Below are 25006 nucleotides of genomic sequence, written 5' to 3'. Positions count from 1 at the left end.
ACCAGAAAATTCATAAATATATTTTATAAAAAAGACATGGCATTACAAAGTAGGCCAGACAACTTTACAGAAAACAGACAATTTCTTGTATAATCTTGGGGCAATGGTGGCGACAGTAGTGGGGGTTGACCTTGAGACCGGTGGGTTGCCGGTTCGAACCCCGCTCTGTCTGTCCCAGTTGTTGTGTCCTTGGGTCCGTGGTACCGATTGTATGGCAGCCTCATTGTGGCCTACCACCGTCAGTGGGTGGATGACTGATTGTAGTATAAAGCGCTTTGGGGTCCTCGGACTTGATAAAGCGCTATACAAGTTGAGGTCATTTTAAGGATGTTGGTGTGAGACGACAATGAACTTCGAATCTTGGGTGTTTTTCAGCAACAAAGCTTTCCAAAAGCATCAACTCTACTTTTTCCTGTGGGCACAGCAACTTCTCTGAGCAGCGTCCTGTGTCAGTAAAAAAGCGTCCTCACATTGCCGAACATCCTTGGTCACCAGCATCCTAAAATAAAGAGAATTTATTTAAAAAAATGAACACGTCAATAAAATAAACCACAATATTTGAACAAGCAGTTTGTGTGTCATTCCTCTGATTCTCGGTTTGTGTGAAGACAACCACAGTCTATACAACAGTTTAACATATACACCCACATTGTAGAAATGTGAAGCGAAAATTTTAATTATTAAATGAATTAATTTTTCTTACTCCGCCTACGTAAATTTGGTCCAGAGCACTTTTGAAGGTTAATTGTAATTCATGAAGTAAACGTTTTGTGCCATTTAGAGTTCACAAGATAAAGGAACTTGTTCTTGTTTAATTTGAATGTTAATTTGGTCAGACAAGTATTTAAAGACATGGCCTGAGATCAGTTGTGCACTTTACTTAAGAAGTAACAAAGCGCTTAAAACTACAGCTTCTAAATTGATCATATGGTTTAGGCAACAACTCTACTAAAGGTACCAAAATAACCTTAGTGAAACCACGATTTTTTTCTGGTTGAATATGTAAGGATATTTTTGTTTTATTTTAAAAATGCCTTGCTGAAGTATTCACACCACTAAAACCTTTTCACATTTTGTTGTTTTAAAACCACTAATTTTAATATTTTACTGATATTTTATGTGATATATCAACAGAATTTTGAAGCCAAAGTAAAATTATATGCAACACAAATGTTACAAATAAATTTTCATTGAATTATTTATAGCAGCTCCTTTTGCAACAGCAACAACTCCATACGTTTCTGCTTTCTGAGTCATGAGGAAAGTCAAAGAATTGTCAAAGGATCTGCAGGAAAAGGTAATTGAACTGTATAAAACAGGAAAGGGATATAAAAAGATATCCAAGGGACTAAGAATGCCAATCAGCAGTGTTCAAACTCTAATTAAAAAGTGGAAAAAGAGGGAATACAGTATATTGAAACCAAACTATGGTTAGGTAGACCAACAAAAAGTTCAGCAACAACTGCCAGGAAAATTGCTTGGGATGCAAAGAAAAAACCCAGAAATAACTTCAGCTGAAATACAGGACTCTCTGAAGAAAAGTGGTGGGGCCGTTTCAAGATGCACAATAAGGAAGCACTTGAAGAAAAATGGGCTGAGTGGTCGAGTTGCCAGAGCTGTTACGCAAACACAAAGTGTCCCGCTTACAATACACCAGACAGCACTGTAACAAGCCTCAACATTTCTGAAACAAAGTCATTTGGAGTCATTAGATGAAAATTTTACTTTTTGGTCACAACCATCAACGTTACATTTGGAGAGGAGTCAACAAGGCCTATGATGAAAGGTATACCACTCCTACTGTGAAACATGGAGGTGGATTGCTGATATTTTGGGGATGTGTGAGCTACAAAGGCACAGTACTTGGACGTTTCAACATGACAACGATCCAAAAGACAAGGCCAAATCGACTTGTCGTTGGCTACAGCAGAACAAATTGAAGGTTCTGGAGTGGCCATCTCAGTCTCCTGACCTCAATATCATTGAACTACTCTGGCGAGATCTCAAGCGACCAGTTCATGCAAGAAAGCCCAGAAATTTGCAGGAACTACAGGCTTTTTGCAAAGAACAATGGGCAGTTTTACCTCCAGAGAAAATAAAGAGCCTCATTCACAACTATCACAACAGACTCCAAGCTGTCAGTGATGTTAAAGGGGGCAATACACGGTATTAAGAACTGGAGTATGTAAACTGTTGACCAGAGTTATTTGGGTAGCTTCTGTTGTCATTGTGATTTAAAAAGTGAAACACAGTTGTTTAACTAGAAATGGCTTCACACAACTAACCATGAGTGAAAAAACTTTCTTTTGTATCACCATTCATATTCACTGAAAAATGGCCAAAAAGTCAAAAAGTCCACCAGGGTATGCAAACTTAAGAGCACCGCTGTATGTCTCTACAAGGTTTACCCATCTAGAGACTGATTTGTTTCATTCTTTGCAAAATGACTCAAGCTCAGTCAGATTGGATGGAGATTGTCTGCAAACAGATATTTCTCAAGTCTGGCAGAGATTCTGAGTTTGGTTTAGATTTGGACTTTGACGGAGCTATTCTAACATATAAATAAACTTTTATCTAAACCATGCTAGCTTAACTCTGTCTGTATATTTAGGATTCTTGTTTGGCTAGAATGTAAATCTCCACTATGAGACCCAAGTCTTTTGGAGCCTCAAACAAGTTTTCTTCCAGGATAGCCCTTTATTTCGCTCCTTCCATCTTCCCATTAGGTCTGATCAGAATACCCTGCAAACAAAAGTATTCCCATAGCATGATGTTGCCCACACTATGTCAATCAGTTAGTCATTTTCTACCGCTTCTTCCATAGTAGAGTCTATGGGGGGGAAGCGTGGTACACCCTGGACAGATCGCCAGTCCACCACAGGGCAACACAGACACACAGGACAAACAACCATGCACACACTCATTCACACCTAAGGACAATTTAGAGAGACCAATTAACAGTCATGTTTTTGGACTGTGGGATGCACGAGGAGAACCTGCAAACTCAATGCATAAAGACCCCTGGCCAGGAGTCAAACCCAGGACCTTCTTGCTGCCAGGCAACGGTTACCAACGGCGCCACAGTAAGTCTTTACAGTAAAATCAAACTAAAGACAGGCAGACTGTAATTAAAGTCAACTTATTTAAGGGTGTAGGGAAAGGGGCACATATACTTTACCTTCCATTTTACAATGATCCACTACTTTGTGTTGGTCTGTCACATTTAATCCCTCAGTGGCTTTAGAAAGATAAAATGTGAAAAGTGCAAGAGTTGTGGATGCTTTTGCAAGACACTGGAAGTGGAAGGGAAGCATTCAGAAGAGTCATACTCAGCCAGGTGAACCATCAGCTCGTCCATGTTATCTCCAGTCTTGGCGCTGCACTCATGAAACAAAGCCTGGTAATACTGTACAAGCCGAGAGAAAACAAATGTTATTTATTTCGATATTTTAATACAGTTTATTTCATCTAGTGAGCAACCTTGAGTGAATCAGCGCAGAAGGTTCTTTGAATATTCAAATGCGGTTCACCTCTGCCAGCCTCTCGCCCTCGCCTCTTGTCACTTCTCTGTTGTTATTGTCTGCTAAGTCCAGCTTGTTTCCAAGCAGCATCAGCACAGTCCCTTCACACATCTTGTCCTGCAGGAAATCCACACCACACCGAATAATTGGGCTCAAGTGTAAAAGAAATAATGGGTTCCCACACAGGTTTTTTTGTGGTAAAAAGATATGATCATGCCACAATGATTCTTAGAACTTATTTTCTTCAATAACCTGCATGTGTATTCAGATGACTGCTTTGCATTACCCGGAACAGATCCACCCACTTACCTTCACAGAATCCATCCATCCTCTCACCGCACAGAAGGAGGGTGGGTGAGTTATGTCATACAAAGCAAGGACGCCATCTGCCTTTCGGTAATACTGTTCAGTGATGCTGCAATACCTGGAAACATTTCAAATATAACCACATAGTAGAACTGAGTTACTGATAACAGATTGGTCAAAGATTCTGCCGCTTAAAGCCTTGTGTCTTACCTCTCCTGGCCCGCAGTGTCCCACAGCTGCAATGTGATAGTGGTGGAGTTCAGAATTAAAGTCTTCATCTGGAAATCTACACCTAAAAATATTAAAACTTTATCACCAACAGTCCAACTACATCCAAGACATGTTATGTTTCACAGCACAGTTTTGGTTTAACACTGCTTTTTTTTTTTTTTTTTACAGTTTTTAAAACACTATTTAAATCCTAAAAGTAGACAATTTTGCATGTATTCACAGCTCCTCAGCCTCAGATCATCCAGAGCTTTTCCATATGCCTTGGTCCACTCCTTTCCTTGTGCATTTTTAGGACATTCCCACATTAGAAGTGGATTTGTTAACTACTGAGTGAAGCCCCTGACAAACATCATTGCATACAAACATTGTAAAACATCATTGTATTTGATAGGTATTTTATGTGACAGACCAGCACACAGCAAAGCATGATGTGAAGTGAAAGGAAAAGTATACATTGTTTTTATTCTAATTAAGTTTCTTTTTTTTTTTTTTTTTTACAAATACAAGTCTGAAAAGTGTTGCATACATATGAATGTATCCCCATTTATTTATATTCCTAAATAAACCCAGTGGAAAATAATCCACTGCACATTTTCCTGAACACACCATCCCTGTCATGCTGCAGTAGGGACAGGGGAGCTGCTCAGAGTTTATGGGAAGATGGGTGGGGCTAAAAACAGGGCTATCCTGAAATGAAAACCTGTTAGAGGCTGCAAAAGACTTGAGACTGGGGCAGATGTTTGCTTACCAGCAGGACAACAACTCTAAACATACAGTTAGTTACTGTACATGGGAACGTTCTAGGTCCAAGCATACCCATGTGTTAGAATGGCTCAGTCAAAGTCCAGATCTAAATCCCATTGAGAATATGTGGCAATACTTGGAAGGTGTTGTTCTCCATCTCTTCTGACTGGACCTGAGCTGTTTACAAAGTACATAAACATCTAAACATCTAGCAAAAACATCTGTCTCTAGACATAGCAGAGCTGGTAGAGACATACCTCAAACAGCTTCCAAATTTAGTTATGTTGAAAGGTGGTTCTAAAAAGAACTCACTCAGGGAACCTGAAAACAAATACTGGCCACACTTTTCAGATTGTCATTTATAAAAAAAAAAAAAAATGAAAACCTGTATGATTTTCCTTCAACACAGTTCTGCACTACTTTTTGTTGGTCTCACTCTTTAAAATCCTGTGAGAGACATACTTTGAAGTTTGTGGTTGTAACCTGTCAATATGTTAAAGAGTTCAATGTGTTTGAGACTCTGGCAAGGGAAAAAAAATTCCAACATCCAGCTGTTTTAAGACACATTCAGTGTGTTGCTCATCAGTTGTTTTACTGGCAATGATTAGGCCTCTTCCTGACTAGTTGAAAAACACTTTTCATCCAAATCCTTCATCTCTGATGTCATGCAGCAGCCACACATGTGACTTAGTGTAAATACTAGGTGTGTATTTTTGTCAGGTAAGCATTACAGAGTACTATGCCATTGTGACTGTTTACACAGCAGGGTGTTTGGCCTTTCAAGGACAGACTACCTAAAAATGCACTTAAAAACATTGCATTAACCTGCATGATGAAAGAATATTCGTGTTGCTTAAATACACATTTGTTTTAATTCAATTATGTAGCCAAACACCTCCACATTTATACCGAGCGATAAGGCACCAAGAAATCAACCTTTTCTCCCTAAGGTTGGAACATTTATTAGCACAACAGTTTCACCCAAAGCTTTAAAACCTCAACTGATCCATGCATTACGAAATTCTTCTCAGTCCAAGACTGAGGTTAAGATCCCATATCACCTCTTCTAGCTACAAAGTCTGCCATGAAGCCTGAAACCTGATGCTGTTTCCATTCAGTGGACTCAGATGCAGTTGGACGGTGAGTCATTAAGTTCAGCTGCCAGTGGAGAAATGGTTAGACGTTTATCACACAGAGTAGACCCATAGACAAGCTGATCCAGTAGAGAAGGAAAATGATTACTTTATGACCTTATGCTGAGCGGATCAAGACCATGCTAAACTGATGATGTTGGTTCTTGAGAAGCTTCACTCTGTTGTTCTATTTTAAACTTTAGTAGTAACACTCATTAAACTCTCTGGTATTTTTATGATACCTACATTAAAAATGTCTTAGGACCAACTGCAAAGGTTGGATGTTTTAACGAGTCAAATGTTTTGTCACTTTGAAATTTTATATACAGTATGTTCACAATCTCAAGAGTTTATGTTTTTCCATTTCTAGACGGATTTCTGTGCTGTTTAGCATAAATGTTGCAGATGCATTTGAATTACAGGAGGGTGTTATATTTAAACGTATCAGTACGTAATCAGTCACGGGTCTGAACATACAACATTACCCACACTTATTGGCATTCGTGGTAAAAGATGCACTAAAATAAATGTGTCTGTATTGTAGTAGCATGTCCTCAAACTGACAAATGTGAAAATATTATTCAATGGTGAAAAATACACACACATAAAACAAGAAATAATTGTTTCTAACAAAACCAGCGGTGTAACACTTATTGCAACTTATTGTGGAATAAGCAGATAGATTTTTGAACACCCCACTTTGTTTTCAATGTTAGTCTTACCTGAAAAAAGTACATAGTTTAAGGTTTCTACTAGGGATGGGCAATAATTTTGCTTTTTATTATCCTGAACTTTTTATAATAGGAATTTTGATTTTTTGTGACAACAATAAACTGTACTTAATGTTTGCAAACTAAAATATTGAGACTGACTCAAAAAATTCAATATCCTTAAAAAAAAAAATCAACCACACTACTTCAATTAAGTGGAGTCCTAAAGTACCTTATTCAATAATTGGTAAGTTGTTCCATCCATATCTCCCATCCCTATTTCCTACACATTTATCATATAAAAGCTTGCTTTGTTTCCTGTCTCAGCTTTTCTCAGTCCTTTAAGTTCATTTTAAACTATAAAATACCAAAGTTCACCATCAGGTTATGCTAGAGATTTTGACAGTGGGGCAGGTTTTAAATATGAAACCTGGAAAAACAGAAAGGAAAGGAAGGAAGGAACAAAAGGCACAAAGAATGAAGGACACAAGGAAGAAAGAAATGCAGAAAACAGGAATGGGGCAGAGGAAGGACATAAGGACACAGGGAAGGAAAGAATTGAGATAATATGAAGAAAAAGAATGAAAGAAAGAAGGAGGGAAGGACAGGGAAGAGAGGTAGAACACAACAAAGGAAGGATGGAAGAAAGGAAGGTAGATATGACATAAGGAGGAAAGAGGAAAGAAGGAATCAAGGAAGGATGCAAGAAAGGAAAGAAAAGAGCAGTAGAACATATTGATGGAAAGAACGACTCCTTGAACCGCCACCTTAACGTGGTGGAGGGGTTTGAGTGCTCAAATGATCCTAGAGGCTATGTTGTGTGGGGCCTAAATGCCCCTGGTAGGGTCTCCCATGGCAAACAGGCTCTAGGTGATGGGTCAGAAAAAGAGTGGTTCAAGAATCCTTCATGAAGACTAAAATATCGAGGCACGTGAAGTTGCCCGGTACGGCGGAGCCGGGGTCCCACACTGGAGCCAGGCCTGGGGTCGGGACTCGTCGGAGAGCGCCTGGTGGCCGGGTTGCTCCTCGCGGGACCCGGCCGGGCCAAGCTCAAACGAGAGACGCGAGGCCATCCCCCAGTGGGCCCACCACCTGCAGGGGGAACCGTGAGGGACCGGTGCAAAGAGGATTGGGTGGCGGACGAAGGTGGAGACCTCAGCGGCCCGATCCCCGGATGCTTAGGCTGGCTCTAGGGACGTGGAATGTCGCCTTGCTGGGAGGGAAGGAGCCTGAGCTTGTGCGGGAGGTCGAGAGATATCGACTAGAAATAGTCGGGCTCGCCTCCACGCACAGCGTGGGCTCTGGAACCCATCTCCTTGAGAGGGGTTGGACTCTCTTCTACTCTGGAGTGGCCCACGGGGAGAGGCGGTGGGCTGGTGTGGGTTTGCTTGTTGCCCCCCAGCTCAGCCGTCACGTGTTGGGGATTACCCCAGTGGATAAGAGGGTCGTATCCCTGCGCCTTCGGGTTGGGGAGAGATCTCTGACTATCATTTCAGCCTACGGGCCGAGTGGTAGTGCAGAGTACCCGGCCTTCTTGGCGTCTCTGTCTGGGGTGCTGGATAGTGCCCCTCCCGGGGACTCCATTATTCTGCTGGGGGACTTCAACGCCCACGTGGGGAACGACAGTGACACCTGGAGAGGCGTGATTGGGAGGAATGGCCTCCCCGATCTGAATCCGAGTGGTGTTTTGTTATTGGACTTCTGTGCTAGTCATGGATTGTCCATAACGAACACCATGTTCAAACATAAGGGTGTCCATCAGTGCACTTGGCACCAGGACACCCTAGGCAGGAGGTTGATGATCGACTTTGTTGTCGTATCATCAGACCTTCGGCCGCATGTTTTGGACACTCGGGTGAAGAGAGGGGCTGAGCTATCCACTGATCACCACCTGGTGGTGAGTTGGATCCGTTGGAGGAGGAGAAAGCCGGACAGACTTGGCAGGCCCAAGCACATAGTGAGGGTCTGCTGGGAACGCCTGGCGGAGCCCTCGGCCAGGGATGTATTCAACTCCCACCTCCGGGAGAGCTTCGACCAAATCCCGGGGGATGTTGGAGACATAGAGTCCGAGTGGACCATGTTCTCCGCATCTATTGTCGATGCTGCTGCCCGTAGCTGCGGCCATAAGGTCTGCGGTGCCTGTCGTGGCGGTAATCCCAGGGCCCGGTGGTGGACACCAGCAGTAAGGGATGCTGTCAAGCTGAAGAAGGAGTCCTATCAGCTGTGGTTGGCTTGTGGGACTCCTGAGGTGGCTGACGGGTACCGTGAGGCCAAGCGTGCTGCGGCCCGGGCGGTTGCAGAGGCAAAAACTCGGACCTGGGAGGAGTTCGGTGAGGCCATGGAGAAGGACTACCGGTTGGCCTCGAAGCGATTCTGGCAAACCGTCCGGCGCCTCAGGAGGGGGAAGCAGTGCTTCGCCAACACTGTTTATAGTGGGGGTGGGAGACTGCTGACCTCGACTGAGGACATTATCGGGCGGTGGAAGGAGTACTTCGAGGATCTCCTCAATCCTGCTATCACGCATTCCCTGGTGGAAACAGAGGCTGGGGACTCGGGGTTGGACTGTTTCATCACCCAGGCTGAAGTCACCGGGGTGGTTAAAAAGCTCCGCGGTGGCAAGGCTTCGGGGGTGGATGAGATCCGCCCTGCGTACCTCAAGTCTCTGGATGTTGTAGGGCTGTCATGGTTGACACGCCTCTTCAACATTGGGTGGCGGTCAGGGACAGTGCCTCTGGACTGGAAGACTGGGGTGGTGGTCCCCCTTCATAAGAAGGGGGACCGGAGGGTGCGTTCCAACTACAGGGGGATCACACTCCTCAGCCTCCCTGGTAAGGCCTAGCCCAGGGTATTGGAGAGGAGAGTCCGACCGATAGTCGAACCTCGGCTTCAGGAGGAGCAGTGTGGTTTTCGTCCCGGCTGTGGAACACTGGACCAGCTCTATACCCTCTACAGGGTACTCGAGGGTTCATAGGAGTTTGCCCAACCGGTTCACATGTGTTTTGTGGACCTGGAGAAGGCATTCGACTGTGTCCCTCGTGATGCCCTGTGTGGGGTGCTCCAGGAGTATGGAATCGGGGGCCCTTTATTAGGGGCCATCCGGTCCCTGTACGAGCGGAGCAGGAGTTTGGTCCGCATTGCCGGCATTAAGTCGGACCTGTTCCCGGTGCATGTTGGACTCCGGCAGGGCTGCCCTTTGTCACCGGTCCTGTTCATAACTTTTATGGACAGGATTTCTAGACGCAGCCAAGGGTCGGAGGTGGTCTGGTTTGGAGACCAGTGGATTTCGTCTCTTCTTTTTGCGGATGACGTGGTCCTGCTGGCCCCCTCTAGCCAAGACCTACAGCATGCGCTGTGGCGGTTCGCAGCCGAGTGTGAAGCGGCTGGGATGAGGATCAGCTCTTCCAAGTCCGAGGCCATGGTACTCAACCGGAAAAGGGTGGCTTGTCCTCTTCAGGTTGGAGGGGAGTTCCTGCCTCAAGTGGAGGAGTTTAAGTATCTCGGGGTCTTGTTCATGAGTGAGGGAAGACAGACGGATCGGTGCGGCTGCCACAGTAATGGGGGCACTGTGCCGGTCCGTTGTGGTGAAGAGAGAGCTAAGCCGAAAAGCAAAGCTCTCAATTTACCGGTCGGTCTACATTCCTACCCTCACCTATGGCCATAAACTTTGGGTCATGACCGAAAGAACGAGATCATGGATACAAGCGGCTGAAATGAGCTTCTTCCGTAGGGTGGCCGGGCACTCCCTTAGAGATAGGGTGAGGAGCTCGGCCATCCGGGAGGGGCTCGGAGTAGAGCCGCTGCTCCTCCACATCGAGAGGAGCCAGTTGAGGTGGCTCGGGCATCTATACCGGAAGCCTCCTGGACGCCTTCCTCGAGAGGTGTTCCAGGCACGTCCCACCGGGAGGAGGCCCAGGGGACGGCCCGGGACACGCTGGAGGGACTATGTCTCTCGACTGGCCCGGGAACGCCTTGGGCTCCCCCTGGAGGAGCTGGAGGAGGTGTCTGGAGAGAGGGACGTCTGGGCGTCTCTGCTGAGTCTGCTGCCCCCGCAACCCGGTCCCGGATAAGCAGAAGACAACGAGTACGAGTATGACTCAAGGAGGGGGAAGAAGGGCACATGGAAGAAAGGACAAACCAGAAAGAGAGAGGAAGGAAGGATACAAGGAAAGAAGGTAGGTACCAAAAAGGAAGCATGTCCATAAGCAAGAACGGAGTTACAATTTCTAGACAAGAAAACTAATTAAGTCTGGAAATATAGACTTCTGTTCCCATTCTCTTTTCCATAAGTTATCAAGATCTGGAAAATACTGGAATCAGGGTTCTTCTCCAGACTGCATAGAAACTCTGACAGCTACAGTCTCAGTCAAGTTTAGCTAATGTTTACATTTATGTTGGTCGAACAGAAAAGCAATGGTAACCAGAAATAACCAGTTGGCTTTGGGGATTTATTTTCAGTAAAACGATGCTCCAATTGCACTTATTTTAAAGGAATTGTACAGCGAAGGCGGGGGGGGGGGGGGGGGGCACGATATTGTTTATGAAAAACTAAATTTATATTCTTGATGTTGCCCCTGTGATGGACTGGTGACCTGGCCTGGGTCTAACCCGCCTCTTGCCCAGGGACCGCTGGACGTAGCCCTCCAGTGACCCGATAAGGAAAAACGGGTATAATGGATGGAGTCTTAATGTGGGATTATATCCCCCATTAAATATACCCAAATTATGGTAAAACAGATCTTTTCCAGGTGTACCCATACATGTACAGGATGCTGTAATGACCCAATAATAAGCGGTTTGTTAAATAGCTCAAGCAATGTGGAAGATATACGCAAGTGGTATAATTGAAAAATTGCTTACCCACAGTAGAACTCATTTTACTGTAGTAGTGTCCTGTGCAGTAGTGCTGGATGAAGGAAGTCTTTCCCACCCCCGAGTTACCCAGAAAAACCACCTTGAACACTCGCTGTGGACTCAGAAGTCTGGTCTAAAATCAAAGTAAAAGGCACCAGACTAGACACTTTTCTTAATCCAAACTTATATGTGGAAGATGGACTATTTAAGATTCTCCCCACCTGAGTTTGCATCTGCTCAACATTTTCACCTACGACTTTACATGGCGGTAGGAGTGTCTTGGATGAATCTGTGACCTCTTTCGTATCTGTCAGCTCCAACTCAGAAGAGTTCAGCGGTCTTCAGAATCAACACAAAAGAAAAAGAACTGAATCTCTTTGTCTGCCTCATTACTGTAGAAGTGAGAAATTTAAGCTCTCAATCATACAAACCTTCTCACTGGCTTGTCTTGCAGTAAGTAGTTGCTTAAAATTGACCCTCTCTTCTGCAGAGACTTGATGTTTGGATTCTAAAAGATTATGCGGACAGTGGAGTAAAATAAATGAGTAACAATTGGATTATTAAGCTGAAAAAAATATATTTAAATATTTTTTTGAAAATGTTTAATTGGCGTGAACTACAATACAAATCAAAAAGGAATAGGAGTGTCTTCTATGTAGTGAAACAAACTGCTTTGCACATTTAAAAATAGGAAATGGAGTCAAAAAGTGAGACTTTTATTTTGCTGCAAAATAATTTAACATCAAAATGTTTCCAACAATAAACTTATTTTTTAAATAAAATATATGTTTAGGAAAAAAAAAAATACATATCAAGTATGTCCTCATAAATCAAACCATGTATGAAATTTACTATTCATCATCTCTGTTACATTATACATTTTGCCATGGGGTGACAAACATTGAGCCAGTTTAGTTAACTTGATGGGTTCTATAAGGTAAGACAAAAACATTTTTTTCTTCACATTGACACAGGACAGTAAATGTCTACTACGCACAATCCTTTGCTTCACCGACCATTTCCACAGAAAGCTTAGCAGACCATTAATTCATTGGTAGCAGCTGCCCATTTGAGTAATCATTGTCCAGAGGATGGAGGAAAGCATAATGCTTTTCCAAGACATGGGTTAGGTTGGGTAAACCTGCCGGCTCCAAGGGGTCCAAGGGTCTTCACTGAAGTAATAAGGTAATGGCGAGGGGGAAAGGACAGAGTGTCGGTGACTAACCATCTTAAGTGATTGCTGCGCATCCTTCTCATCTCGTAGCCTTCTGTTCATATCTCTAGAAAAAAAAAAAAACATTTGTAAAGACATGGCTAATATAGAGAGAAATTAGTATGAAAATTATTACTTGGGGAAATGTTTTCCCCTACACTGAAATCATAAGCAACGTAAATGATCTATTTTGAATAGCACTTTAACCTCCCCCCCAAAAATAAAGGCTCCTTTAGGATCACTTAAATAAACATGAATAAAATGTAATACTCAAAATAAATCTGTATCAATATTACAGGTATGATTCAATAAATGAAACTCAAATTCATTAGACACAGAGTGATATATTACAAGTGTTTCTGTTCGTTTTAAATATTCTGGCGTACAGCTAATGAAAACCGAAAATTCAGTTTCTAAGACAAATAGAATATTGAAGAAGACTATATTGATAAAACTGTATTTTAACACAGTAACACAGAAATATCCTTTTACAGTCTACATAATCATGGGGAAAGACTGCTGACTTGACAGTTATCGGTCTTTGACATTTTAAATACCTTTGGGTTCTGTATACAAGCATATTAATGGAAAGTTAAGTGGAAGGAACATGTTTTACAGAAAATCAGTACACAAGCAGGTGCTCTGATGACTGTCTACTATGCTCCTAAACTCCAAGGTCAGCACAGCTGTCTACCAGGAAACTTTAGAGCACTTCATGCGGACAAGTTTTATAGAGATACTGATTTCATATTCCACCTGAACTTGGCATTTTCCCACACTGTCAAATGTACCAATACCTGCTTTAATAGCCATGGTATCAATGTTCTTGACTGACCAGCAAACTTGCCTGACCTGGTTCCTTAAGAGGAAGAAAACCCAACAGTGACAATGAGCTGAAGGCTGCCAATAAAGCATCTTGGTGTTCCTTGATACCTCAGTGGAACAACAATTTGATCACGTCCTTGCCATGCTGCACTGATGCAATAATTCATGCAAAAAGAGCCCTATTCAACTATTGAGTGCTCATCCTGTTCAGTCTACAGGCATACATCTTAATAGGCTGACAATTCTGTTAAACATATATATTTTTACATTTTCTGAGGAAACAAAATTTTTGGTCTTCATTAGCTGTGAGCCATAATCACTAAAATTAACATTGATATTTAAAGGCCCATACAGTCATTTTTAGGTGTATGTCTGTCTGTAATGAAGCTATACGAGTTTTAATTTTTCATATTGAATTACAGAAATAAATGACCTTTTCAAAGATATTCAGATTGATCTAGATGCACCTGTAGATTATAAACAGAAGAGAATATGACCTAGAAGAAGGTGTAGAGGCATTTATATGCCATGAAAATATTATCCTAGAGTTATTAGGATTCATATTTTTGCTCTTCTAAAAACCCTGATTGTGCATTCTGGAGTTCTTTGCTGTCTGGACTTTGCTACAAGATCGCAGCAATTTTATTTTTGGCTCATTTAAATGCAGTCAGAGAGAATAAACAACTCATGGGGTTAGCTGGTAAAATCGTACACTGTGGGCATTCAATGCAATGATTTAAAACTATTTTAGAGCAACCAGATTAAACTATTCGACTTTTACACAGTTGCAAGTCAAATAAAGATGATCACAAGATAAAGTCTGATCATTTCAACACCTTCAACCTCCACATTGAAGTATAGCTTCTATCTTTAAAATCCTTTTGGATAATTACTTGATAAATAACTTTTTTAAACTTACCTTAATATCTCAAGTTGTCTCGAGAGACTTTCCTTTTCCTTTTTGATATTTCTTGATACCCTTGTTACATTTCTACAGTGACACAGCGAAAACAGTGCTTATGAATAACCAATCTGCAAATTATTAACAAATAACGTAGAAGTTATCTCTTTATTGTGTGCTTGTTTTTCATAATTAAGTAGGTGACTTGAAACTGGCTGACTGCCACAAACGAGGTCAAAAATTAAAAAACTTCATTCCTCGGGCACTGAATCCTGTTCAAAAAGCATTTAGCATTAACAAAATTTTAGCTACATGCCTGGGCCAAATTAGCTTTTACACCTGAACATCACTTTCTTCAGACTTAATGGTATGCACTTTGCTGCTGACCTCTGTCGGGCCATCTGCTCCTGAGCGGCACTGGCCTGCAGCAGGCTGAGCTGACGCAGAGCAGACTGGAGCCGCTCTCTGCTGCTCTTCACCTGCTCCTGCAACTGGCTGTTGAGGCGCCGCAGCTGCAGGTTCTGCTCCCTGATATTGGTTTGCTCATAATTCAGAGTTCGGATTCTGGTCTCAAGCTGAAAGCAAAAGGTAGAGCCCCGTGAACACAAACACTTTACAGAGATGTGTTTACCACCAATGGGATGCCCACCTCTTTCTGTTTGCTCATTGTGTTCTCCAACTCCTGCTCCCGCATCCTCAGCTCCTCCTCAAGCTGTTGACCTCTCTGCTTTTCCTTAAAGCTGTCCTTCAAGTTAAAATACAATAATAATATAAATACTTATACAATTATGCCTTTTTGCCGAATGGCACAATGGTTGAGGCACCCAACATACTGTATCCTTCATATTTCTACTTCTAGTAAAAAAATGTGCAAGAAATATGTATTTTATTGTAGCATAATCTGTTAGAGAAACTGGAGAAAAACCTTTATAGTACATTTATTCAGTGGGAGGATTAAAACAAATCCCTAAAAAAATGTATTACAAACAACTCCGATTTCCCTGGGATAAAAATGTTTAGTGAAACAGAGCTCAGTTTTACTAAGTCATTCTTCAAAATGGGAAAGACAAGATAATAATGCAGATGTGGATGAGTGGGATGGTAACAGATCTCCCAAATTCAATGTTTGAGAGCTGCAGAAAATGTGGGGTTACCAGACCTATATAACAACAATGTTATCAAAGACTTTAACACATCTTTACCAGGGATGCAAATACTTGTGGAGCACACTGTATACCTGTACCTGAGCAACCCATTTCTCTTTTTCCTCCCTGATCTGGCTTTCCATTTCTTCATATATGGATCGGACCATCGTGTCATGTTCGCTCTCCCTTCTGAAGCAGAACAAGTTAAATAGAGTGACTCATCCCAAACGTTTTTCATATAAAAACGAGAAGCATTTAAGCAGCAGGGGGAAGGAGCAACCTGCAGAGAGCTTGTTCCAGACAGTCTCTTTCTCTGATGGCGTCTTGCAGATGGGACACGGCATGGACCAAGAGTGCATCCATGGCACTGAGCACCTCTGGGCTGTCTCTCTGGAGCTCACACCACAGCGAGAAAAGCTCCTGCCTGCTGTTTAAAGATGCAAGACCATACCTTTACTATGACTTACACAAATTAAACAAATGACCAATCTAGTGAATACATGTTCCTAAATTAGGATTACACTACTTTTGTTGTGATTTGTGGTAAAACAAAAAACTCTGTAATCTACAAGTGGGAGTAAAAAAAAAAAAAAAAAAAAAAAAACTGATATTAACCTCATTGAGATTTTGGTGTTAAAAAAAAAAGTCAGTTGGTTTCTACAATAATCCTTCAAATGTATTTGAAGGATTATTGATTATATATATATTTTAAATATATGTATATCAATATATACAGGTCCTTCTCAAAATATTAGCATATTGTGATAAAGTTAATTATTTTCCATAATGTCATGATGAAAATTTAACATTCATATATTTTAGATTCATTGCACACTAACTGAAATATTTCAGGTCTTTTATTGTCTTAATACGGATGATTTTGGCATACAGCTCATGAAAACCCAAAATTCCTATCTCACAAAATTAGCATATCATTAAAAGGGTCTCTAAACGAGCTATGAACCTAATCATCTGAATCAACGAGTTAACTCTAAACACCTGCAAAAGATTCCTGAGGCCTTTAAAACTCCCAGCCTGGTTCATCACTCAAAACCCCAATCATGGGTAAGACTGCCGACCTGACTGCTGTCCAGAAGGCCACTATTGACACCCTCAAGCAAGAGGGTAAGACACAGAAAGACATTTCTGAACGAATAGGCTGTTCCCAGAGTGCTGTATCAAGGCACCTCAGTGGGAAGTCTGTGGGAAGGAAAAAGTGTGGCAGAAAACGCTGCACAACTAGAAGAGGTGACCGGACCCTGAGGAAGATTGTGGAGAAGGGTCGATTCCAGACCTTGGGGGACCTGCGGAAGCAGTGGACTGAGTCTGGAGTAGAAACATCCAGAGCCACCGTGCACAGGCGTGTGCAGGAAATGGGCTACAGGTGCCGCATTCCCCAGGTCAAGCCACTTTTGAACCAGAAACAGTGGCAGAAGCGCCTGACATGGGCTACAGAGAAGCAGCACTGGACTGTTGCTCAGTGGTCCAAAGTACTTTTTTCGGATGAAAGCAAATTCTGCATGTCATTCGGAAATCAAGGTGCCAGAGTCTGGAGGAAGACTGGGGAGAAGGAAATGTCAAAATGCCAGAAGTCCAGTGTCAAGTACCCACAGTCAGTGATGGTCTGGGGTGCCGTGTCAGCTGCTGGTGTTGGTCCACTGTGTTTTATCAAGGGCAGGGTCAATGCAGCTAGCTATCAGGAGATTTTGGAGCACTTCATGCTTCCATCTGCTGAAAAGCTTTATGGAGATGAAGATTTCATTTTTCAGCACGACCTGGCACCTGCTCACAGTGCCAAAACCACTGGTAAATGGTTTACTGACCATGGTATCACTGTGCTCAATTGGCACTGCCAACTCTCCTGACCTGAACCCCATAGAGAATCTGTGGGATATTGTGAAGAGAACGTTGAGAGACTCAAGACCCAACACTCTGGATGAGCTAAAGGCCGCTATCGAAGCATCCCGGGCCTCCATAAGACCTCAGCAGTGCCACAGGCTGATTGCCTCCATGCCACGCCGCATTGAAGCAGTCATTTCTGCAAAAGGATTCCCGACCAAGTATTGAGTGCATAACTGTACATGATTATTTGAAGGTTGACGTTTTTTGTATTAAAAACACTTTTCTTTTATTGGGCGGATGAAATATGCTAATTTTGCGAGATAGGAATTTTGGGTTTTCATGAGCTGTATGCCAAAATCATCCGTATTAAGACAATAAAAGACCTGAAATATTTCAGTTGCAATGAATCTAAAATATTGTTCGTTCGTTCGTCGTCTTCCGCTTATCCAGGACCGGGTCGCGGGGGCAGCAGACTCAGCAGAGACGCCCAGACGTCCCTCTCTCCAGACACCTCCTCCAGTTCCTCCAGGGGGAGCCCAAGGCGTTCCCAGGCCAGCCGAGAGACATAGTCCCTCCAGCGTGTCCTGGGCCTCCTCCCGGTGGGACGTGCCTGGAACACCTCCCGAGGAAGGCGTCCAGGAGGCATCCGGTATAGATGCCCGAGCCACCTCAACTGGCTCCTCTCGATGTGGAGGAGCAGCGGCTAAACTCCGAGCCCCTCCCGGATGGCAGAGCTCCTCACCCTATCTCTAAGGGAGTGCCCGGCCACCCTACGGAGGAAGCTCATTTCAGCCGCTTGTATCCGTGATCTCGTTCTTTCGGTCATGACCCAAAGTTCATGGCCATAGGTGAGGGTAGGAACGTAGACCGACCGGTAAATTGAGAGCTTTGCTTTTCGGCTCAGCTATCTCTTCACCACAATGGACCGGCACAGTGCCCCCATTACTGTGGCAGCCGCACCGATCCGTCTGTCTTCCCTCACTCATGAACAAGACCCCGAGATACTTAAACTCCTCCACTTGAGGCAGGAACTCCCCTCCAACCTGAAGAGGACAAGCCACCCTTTTCCGGTCGAGTACCATGGCCTCGGACTTGGAAGAGCTGATCCTCATCCCAGCCGCTTCACACTCGGCTGCGAACCGCCACAGCGCATGCTGTAGGTCTTGGCTAGAGGGGGCCAGCAGGACCACGTCATCCGCAAAAAGAAGAGACGAAATCCACTGGACCCCAAACCAGACCCCCTCCGGCCCTTGGCTGCGTCTAGAAATCCTGTCCATAAAAGTTATGAACAGGACCGGTGACAAAGGGCAGCCCTGCCGGAGTCCAACATGCACTGGGAACAGGTCCGACTTAGTGCCGGCAATGCGGACCAAACTCTTGCTCCGCCCGTACAGGGACCGGATGGCCCCTAATAAAGGGCCCCCGATTCCATACTCCTGGAGCACCCCCCACAGGGCATCACAAGGGACACAGTCGAATGCCTTCTCCAGGTCCACAAAACACATGTGAACCGGTTGGGCAAACTCCCATGAACCCTCGAGCACCCTGTAGAGGGTATAGAGCTGGTCCAGTGTTCCACGGCCGGGACGAAAACCACACTGCTCCTCCTGAAGCCGAGGTTCGACTATCGGTCGGACTCTCCTCTCCAATACCCTGGCGTAGGCCTTACCGGGGAGGCTGAGGAGTGTGATCCCCCTGTAGTTGGAACACACCCTCCGGTACCCCTTCTTATAAAGGGGGACCACCACCCCAGTCTGCCAGTCCAGAGGCACTGTCCCCATCCACCACGCAATGTTGAAGAGGCGTGTCAACCATGACAGCCCTACAACATCCAGACACTTGAGGTACTCAGGGCGGATCTCATCCACCCCCGAAGCCTTGCCACCGCGGAGCTTTTTAACCACCTCGGTGACTTCAGCCTGGGTGATGAAAGAGTCCAACCCCGAGTCCCCAGCCTCTGTTTCCACCAGGGAATGCGTGATGGCAGGATTGAGGAGATCCTCAAAGTACTCCTTCCACCGCCCGATAATGTCCTCAGTCGAGGTCAGCAGTCTCCTGCCCCCTCTATAAACAGTGTTGGCAAAGCACTGCTTCCCCCTCCTGAGGCGCCGGACGGTTTGCCAGAATCGCTTCGAGGCCAACCGGTAGTCCTTCTCCATGGCCTCACCGAACTCTTCCCAGGCCCGAGTTTTTGCCTCTGCCACAGCCCGGGCCGCACCACGCTTGGCCTCACGGTACCCGTCAGCCGCCTCAGGAGTCCCACAAGCCTACCACAGCCGATAGGACTCCTTCTTCAGCTTAACAGCATCCCTTACTGCCGGTGTCCACCACCGAGTTCTGGGATTGCCGCCACGACAGGCACCGCAGAATTTACGGCCGCAGCTATGGGCAGCAGCATCGACAATAGATGCGGAGAACATGGTCCACTCGGACTCTATGTCTCCAACATCCCCCGGGATCTGGTCGAAGCTCTCCCGGAGGTGGGAGTTGAATACATCCCTGGCCGAGGGCTCCGCCAGGCATTCCTAGCAGACCCTCACTATGCGCTTGTGCCTGCCAAGTCTGTCTGGCTTTCTCCTCTTCCAGCGGATCCAACTCACCACCAGGTGGTGATCAGTGGACAGCTCAGCCCCTCTCTTCACCCGAGTGTCCAAAACATGCTGCCGAAGGTCAGATGATACGACAACAAAGTCGATCATCGACCTCCTGCCTAGGGTGTCCTGGTGCCAAGTGCACTGATGGACACCCTTATGTTTGAACATGGTGTTCGTTATGGACAATCCGTGACTAGCACAGAAGTCCAATAACAAAACACCACTCGGATTGAGATCGGGGAGGCCATTCCTCCCGATCACGCCTCTCCAGGTGTCACTGTCGTTCCCCACGTGGGCGTTGAAGTCCCCCAGCAGAATAATGGAGTTCCCGGGAGGGGCACTATCCAGCACCCCCAACAGGAACGCCAAGAAGGCCGGGTACTCTGCACTACCACTCGGCCCGTAGGCTGAAATAATAGTCAGAGACCTCTCCCCAACCCGAAGGCGCAGGGATATGACCCTCTCATCCACTGGGGTAAACCCCAACACGAGACGGCTGAGCTGGGGGGCAACAAGCAAACCCACAAGCAAACCCACACCAGCCCGCCGCCTCTCCCCGTGGGCCACTCCAGAGTAGAAGAGAGTCCAACCCCTCTCAAGGAGATGGGTTCCAGAGCCCACGCTCTGCGTGGAGGCGAGACCGACTATTTCTAGTCAACATCTCTCAACCTCCCGCACAAGCTCAGGCTCCTTCCCCCCCAGCGAGGTGACATTCCACGTCCCTAGAGCCAGCCTAAGCATCCGGGGATCGGGCCGCTGAGGTCTCCACCTTCGTCCGCCACCCAATCCTCTTTGCACCGGCCCCTCACGGTTCCCCCTGCAGGTGGTGGGCCCACTGGGGGATGGCCTCGCGTCTCTCGTTCGGGCTTGGCCCGGCCGGGTCCCGCGAGGAGCAACCCGGCCACCAGGCACTCTCCGACGAGTCCCGACCCCAGGCCTGGCTCCAGGGTGGGACCCCGGCTCCGCCATACCGGGCGACGTCTCGTGCCTCGATATTTCGTTCTTCATGAGGGGTTCTTGAACCATTCTTTGTCTGACCCATCACCTAGAGCCTGTTTGCCATGGGAGACCCTACCAGGGGCATTTAGGCCCCAGACAACATAGCCTCTAGGATCATTTGAGCACTCAAACCCCTCCACCACGTTAAGGTGACAGTTCAAGGAGGGGAAAACATCTAAAATATATGAATGTTAAATTTTCATCATGACATTATGGAAAATAATGAACTTTATCACAATATGCTAATATTTTGAGAAGGACCTGTACATTTTCTGATGGTTTGCAAATTTAGGACCACAGACAAATGCCACAGCATGTGATTCACATCATTTTTATACTCATTAGCATACCACTCCCTCCCTTCTCAGAGCTGATATGCATCTAGTATTTTTCTCTGGTGACAATTTTGCCAACTGCAAGGAAAATGTCTTACTCTCTGAAAATCTCGTCAGCGCCAAGCTCCATTAGTATGTTGACAAATCTGGCAGCGGTGGGGTCCTGGGACCAGTCTACTTCGTCCCTCTCTGCTTCTCTTCCATCTGGGCTCAGCTCAGTTTCATCCAGACCCATCAGTTCACCTGAGCGAAGCAGAAACAAGATGGTATTTTCTATAATAGGAGTCTTTCATAACTATTCACGCCTTGAAATTTTCCATCTTTTGTTGTGTTACAATCATAAACTTCAATGTATTTTAAGTGATACACCGACCAGCATAAAGTACTGTATGATTGTGGAAGGAAACTGATGCATGTTTTATTAATAAATAAAAACCAGAGAAGTTTGTACCCTTTTATTGATTCCCCTACGAAAATGCATTTGTAGGCCACATAATTAGTACATAGAGCACACCTGTGTGTAATTTAATCCCAGTAGAAATGCAGCCGCTCTGTGAAGGGCTGGGAGGTTTTTTTTAAGAGAACATGAGTGAACACATACCATCATAACGACCAAAAACACTGCAGACAGTTCAGGGAGAAAGTTGCAGAGATGTTTAAAGCAGGGTTAGGTTATTAAACTATTTTCTAAATTTTGTACATGTCACAAAGCACTGTTTAATTACCAAGAATTACAGCACTATAAACCTACAAAGACATGACCTTTAACCTTAACTGACAGGCCAGGAAACAAGAGAATTATTCACAGAACCAGTCAGGAGGCCCTTGCTAACTCTGGAGGAGCTGCAGAGATTTAACTTGTATGGAAGAATTTGTTGACACTGGAACTATAAGTCGTGTACTCTGCAAACCTGGCCTTTTTGGAAGAGTGGCAAGAAGAAATGCATCCTGTTTATGGTTATAGCACAATCTTCCCAACAGGTGGAACAAGGCGGTCTGGTTTGATGAGACCAAAATTGAACTTTTTGACCTACTTGTAAAATGCTATGTTTGGCAGAAGACTAACGATGCATGTCACCCTGAACAAAGCATCCTCATTGTGAAACATGGGGATTCTTCAGCAGGGACATGAAAACTGCTCAGAGTTGATGGAAAGATGGATGGAGCTAAATACAGGACAATCTGGGAAGTAAGGCTGTTTGAAGTTGAAAAACACTTGAAAATAGGGCAGAGTTTCACTTTCCAGCAGGGATGAAACACACAGAGCGACAGTGGATTAGATCATAGCAAATTCATGTGATAAAATGAGCCAGTCAAAATAGCCATTTTGCAAAAATGGCTAAATTTAAAGTCAGAAGTATTCAAAGCTGGTAAGAGAACAGACCTGCTACAGGTTCTACAAAGTATTGACCCAGGCGGGCTTAATGCAAATGCACTTCATACTTTCAGAATTTTATTTGTAAGAAAATAATATTTTCCTTCCACCTCACTATTATGCACTTCTTTGTATTGGTCTTTCACATCAAGTACTGAATAAGGTTTTATAATATGGACAAAAGTGTGAAAATGTTTCAGGGATTTGGATATTTTTTTAAGACACTGTATCACAGCACACTCACCAAGTCCTGTTTTGAACTCAACAGGCGTGAGGAATCCGTTGTTCTCTCGGTCCAAACTTTCAAATACAGTCTCCAGCTGTTCTGGGGACAGTGGCAGCTCGCCCTCTAGCCTCTGACCAGAAAACCGAAAACATAAAAACTCAAGTCTTTTAAATTAGCCTAAATGCTCTACCAAAACTAGCTGCCCTACCTGCATGTCTCGTTTTGTGATGAAGCCTTTCCCCTCTTTGTCACACAGGACAAAGAGCTCCTTGGCCTTACCCATGGTCTCTGCCTGTGGGCTCAGCGGCATCGGCTCTCTAGCACGAGGCGAAGCCAGTGGACTACGTCTTTGACTCATCCTGGGGCTGCCAGAGGGCAGGCTCCGCAGTCTGGGGGTCAAAGTGACTGCCTCACCTCTGCCTTGGCCCACCAGCACTTCTCCATCATTCAGCCACTTAGACATTCCTAAAAAACCAAGAAAAAGGGATGAATGGGTCCGTCTTGTCTGTCTGTAGTCCACAAAACAGGACTTTAACTTTCCTGATGAACTGGAACCAATGTCTTTTTGTGTGACTAAAATGCAGCCTTAAATAGTAAAAACACCTGTGAGACCACTCCCTTGTTAAACATAAGATGCAGAGCAAACTGTGACCGTGCGCATGAAACAAAGCTTCCACCACAGGCTTTCAGTCTTCTCTACACAACATTTTATAACCGTTTTAGATATATTTTATCACTCCACTTTAGTTGAGGGAATTATTCTTTCATATTTATTATCAAATTATCAATCCAAGGTGTGTCAGGATCATATCTGGCTTTACAGAGTCCGGCCAGTTGTTCTCTCTGAAACGCAGCAGGATGTGTATTAGATTAAAAGCAGGATGGTGTCATATGAGAAGAATTATGCGTTCTTGAAGGGGAGGGCAGATAGCAAGTGGAGAGGAGATGCAAATTAAACATTTGCAGTTGTTTGCATTGTCAAAGCCTCCACAATTACAAGCAGATTTCACTCCAAAGAGCTATGGTAAAACAGCATTGGTAGCTACATAAAATTTAGATTTTTCTATTAAATGCAATAAGCCAGAATGTATTTACAATAGGGCTAAATTCACATAAATCACAAAATTGTTCATTATAAAAAGAACAAAAACATTTTTGGACTTCCTTATGTTGGAGTGAACTGAAGCCGAGCTCAGTATTGGACAGCATGCCTTGACCTTTCTACTGTATCTTTTTGCTCTGCTATCTGTGAAGACATAAAAACAAAACACTGATAAAAGTTGTAAATTATCTAGCTGGTGGTCTAGGAAGCCTTCAAAACTAAAAGGAAATAGTGCACCAGGTAAGAGACTTATGTAAACAGTGTCTTTTAGAGATTTAGTGTCAGATGAACTCCAAACAAGCCAGAAGCCACACCAAAGTTCATATAAACTCCAATAGACACTATACAGCAATGTGGTGCAAACCAAGCCCTCACATTCATAAAAAGTTATAGAAGTTCATGACAAAGTGGCAGCAGTTGCTCTACCGTGTGGGTCAACTTCGGGCATATGTTCCCCAAAATACTAGAGCACTTGTGATAAAACTGCAGGTTGAGCAAACAAAACTGTTTCAAAGTGCAGATCTGTGTTTGAAATTACATAAATAGCTTTTTTATATATATATATACGTAGACGTTTAATGACCTAAAACAAAGGCATGTGTTCAAATTTATAGAAGCGTTTCAAGCCGAGGAAACAAAACCCATTACAAAGATTAATTTAAAAAAAAAAAACACAAAGAAGGCAATTTACCGTAATCTAGAGAAGCAAAACTATGAACAAAATTTGTATTTTTAAGTGACACGTGTTTCCTAGTCGTATACAAGCTGAGTGAAGTTGGAAAAGGTTTGATTACTCACCTGCGGCAGCCGCCTTACAGTCCACTACTACCTTTGATCAACCTCATCTGTTTTTCAGACATGTTGTCACCTCCACCGCCAGGGGGAGCAAGCGCGTCTTTTAAATCTTTACCGTAATGCTTGCTGTGCTGTGGCCTGGAAACTGGGATTGTTTT

The 25006-nt window shown here is 44.3% G+C and overlaps 1 protein-coding gene across 4 annotated transcripts; it reads right to left on the bottom strand.

Moving 5' to 3' along the window:
- Positions 1 to 9: 9 nt before the first annotated feature.
- On the bottom strand, positions 10 to 25006 carry cracr2b (calcium release activated channel regulator 2B). 4 transcript variants are annotated; one of them, XM_047384059.1, is made up of 19 exons: positions 24852 to 24905; positions 24480 to 24536; positions 23160 to 23416; positions 22970 to 23081; positions 21449 to 21593; positions 15861 to 16007; positions 15679 to 15769; positions 15085 to 15180; positions 14823 to 15010; positions 14454 to 14525; positions 12722 to 12776; positions 11928 to 12004; positions 11718 to 11835; positions 11503 to 11629; positions 4038 to 4119; positions 3831 to 3945; positions 3531 to 3638; positions 3330 to 3406; positions 10 to 499 (listed from the first exon to the last, which is right to left on the bottom strand). In XM_047384059.1, exons 2-19 carry the CDS (start codon positions 24499 to 24501, stop codon positions 403 to 405), a joined length of 1986 nt encoding a protein of 661 aa, XP_047240015.1. In that variant the 5' UTR covers positions 24502 to 24536; positions 24852 to 24905; the 3' UTR covers positions 10 to 402. The 4 variants fall into 4 exon arrangements, with proteins under 4 accessions (XP_047240015.1, XP_047240021.1, XP_047240039.1 ...); XM_047384065.1 differs by lacking the exon at positions 24480 to 24536 and having other exon boundaries at positions 24852 to 25006; XM_047384083.1 differs by lacking the exons at positions 24480 to 24536; positions 24852 to 24905 and adding an exon at positions 24745 to 24765.

Source organism: Girardinichthys multiradiatus, chromosome 2, assembly GCF_021462225.1.
Source record: "Girardinichthys multiradiatus isolate DD_20200921_A chromosome 2, DD_fGirMul_XY1, whole genome shotgun sequence".
In the NCBI taxonomy this organism is placed as follows: domain Eukaryota; kingdom Metazoa; phylum Chordata; class Actinopteri; order Cyprinodontiformes; family Goodeidae; genus Girardinichthys; species Girardinichthys multiradiatus.
Note: the sequence above shows the minus strand (reverse complement) of the source record. Positions and strands in the feature narration are given on the sequence as shown.

Bases quoted from the DNA above. Each gene is read 5' to 3' on its own strand.
- cracr2b (XM_047384059.1), bottom strand. From the start codon at position 24,501: ATGCCCGAAGTTGACCCACACG. The intron at 23,417-24,479 runs GTAGAGCAACTG...TTGGTTTTTTAG, and splicing joins GCCCGAAGTTGACCCACACG to GAATGTCTAAGTGGCTGAAT. The intron at 4,120-11,502 runs GTAAGCAATTTT...TAATATTTTTAG, and splicing joins TAAAATGAGTTCTACTGTGG to GTGTAGATTTCCAGATGAAG.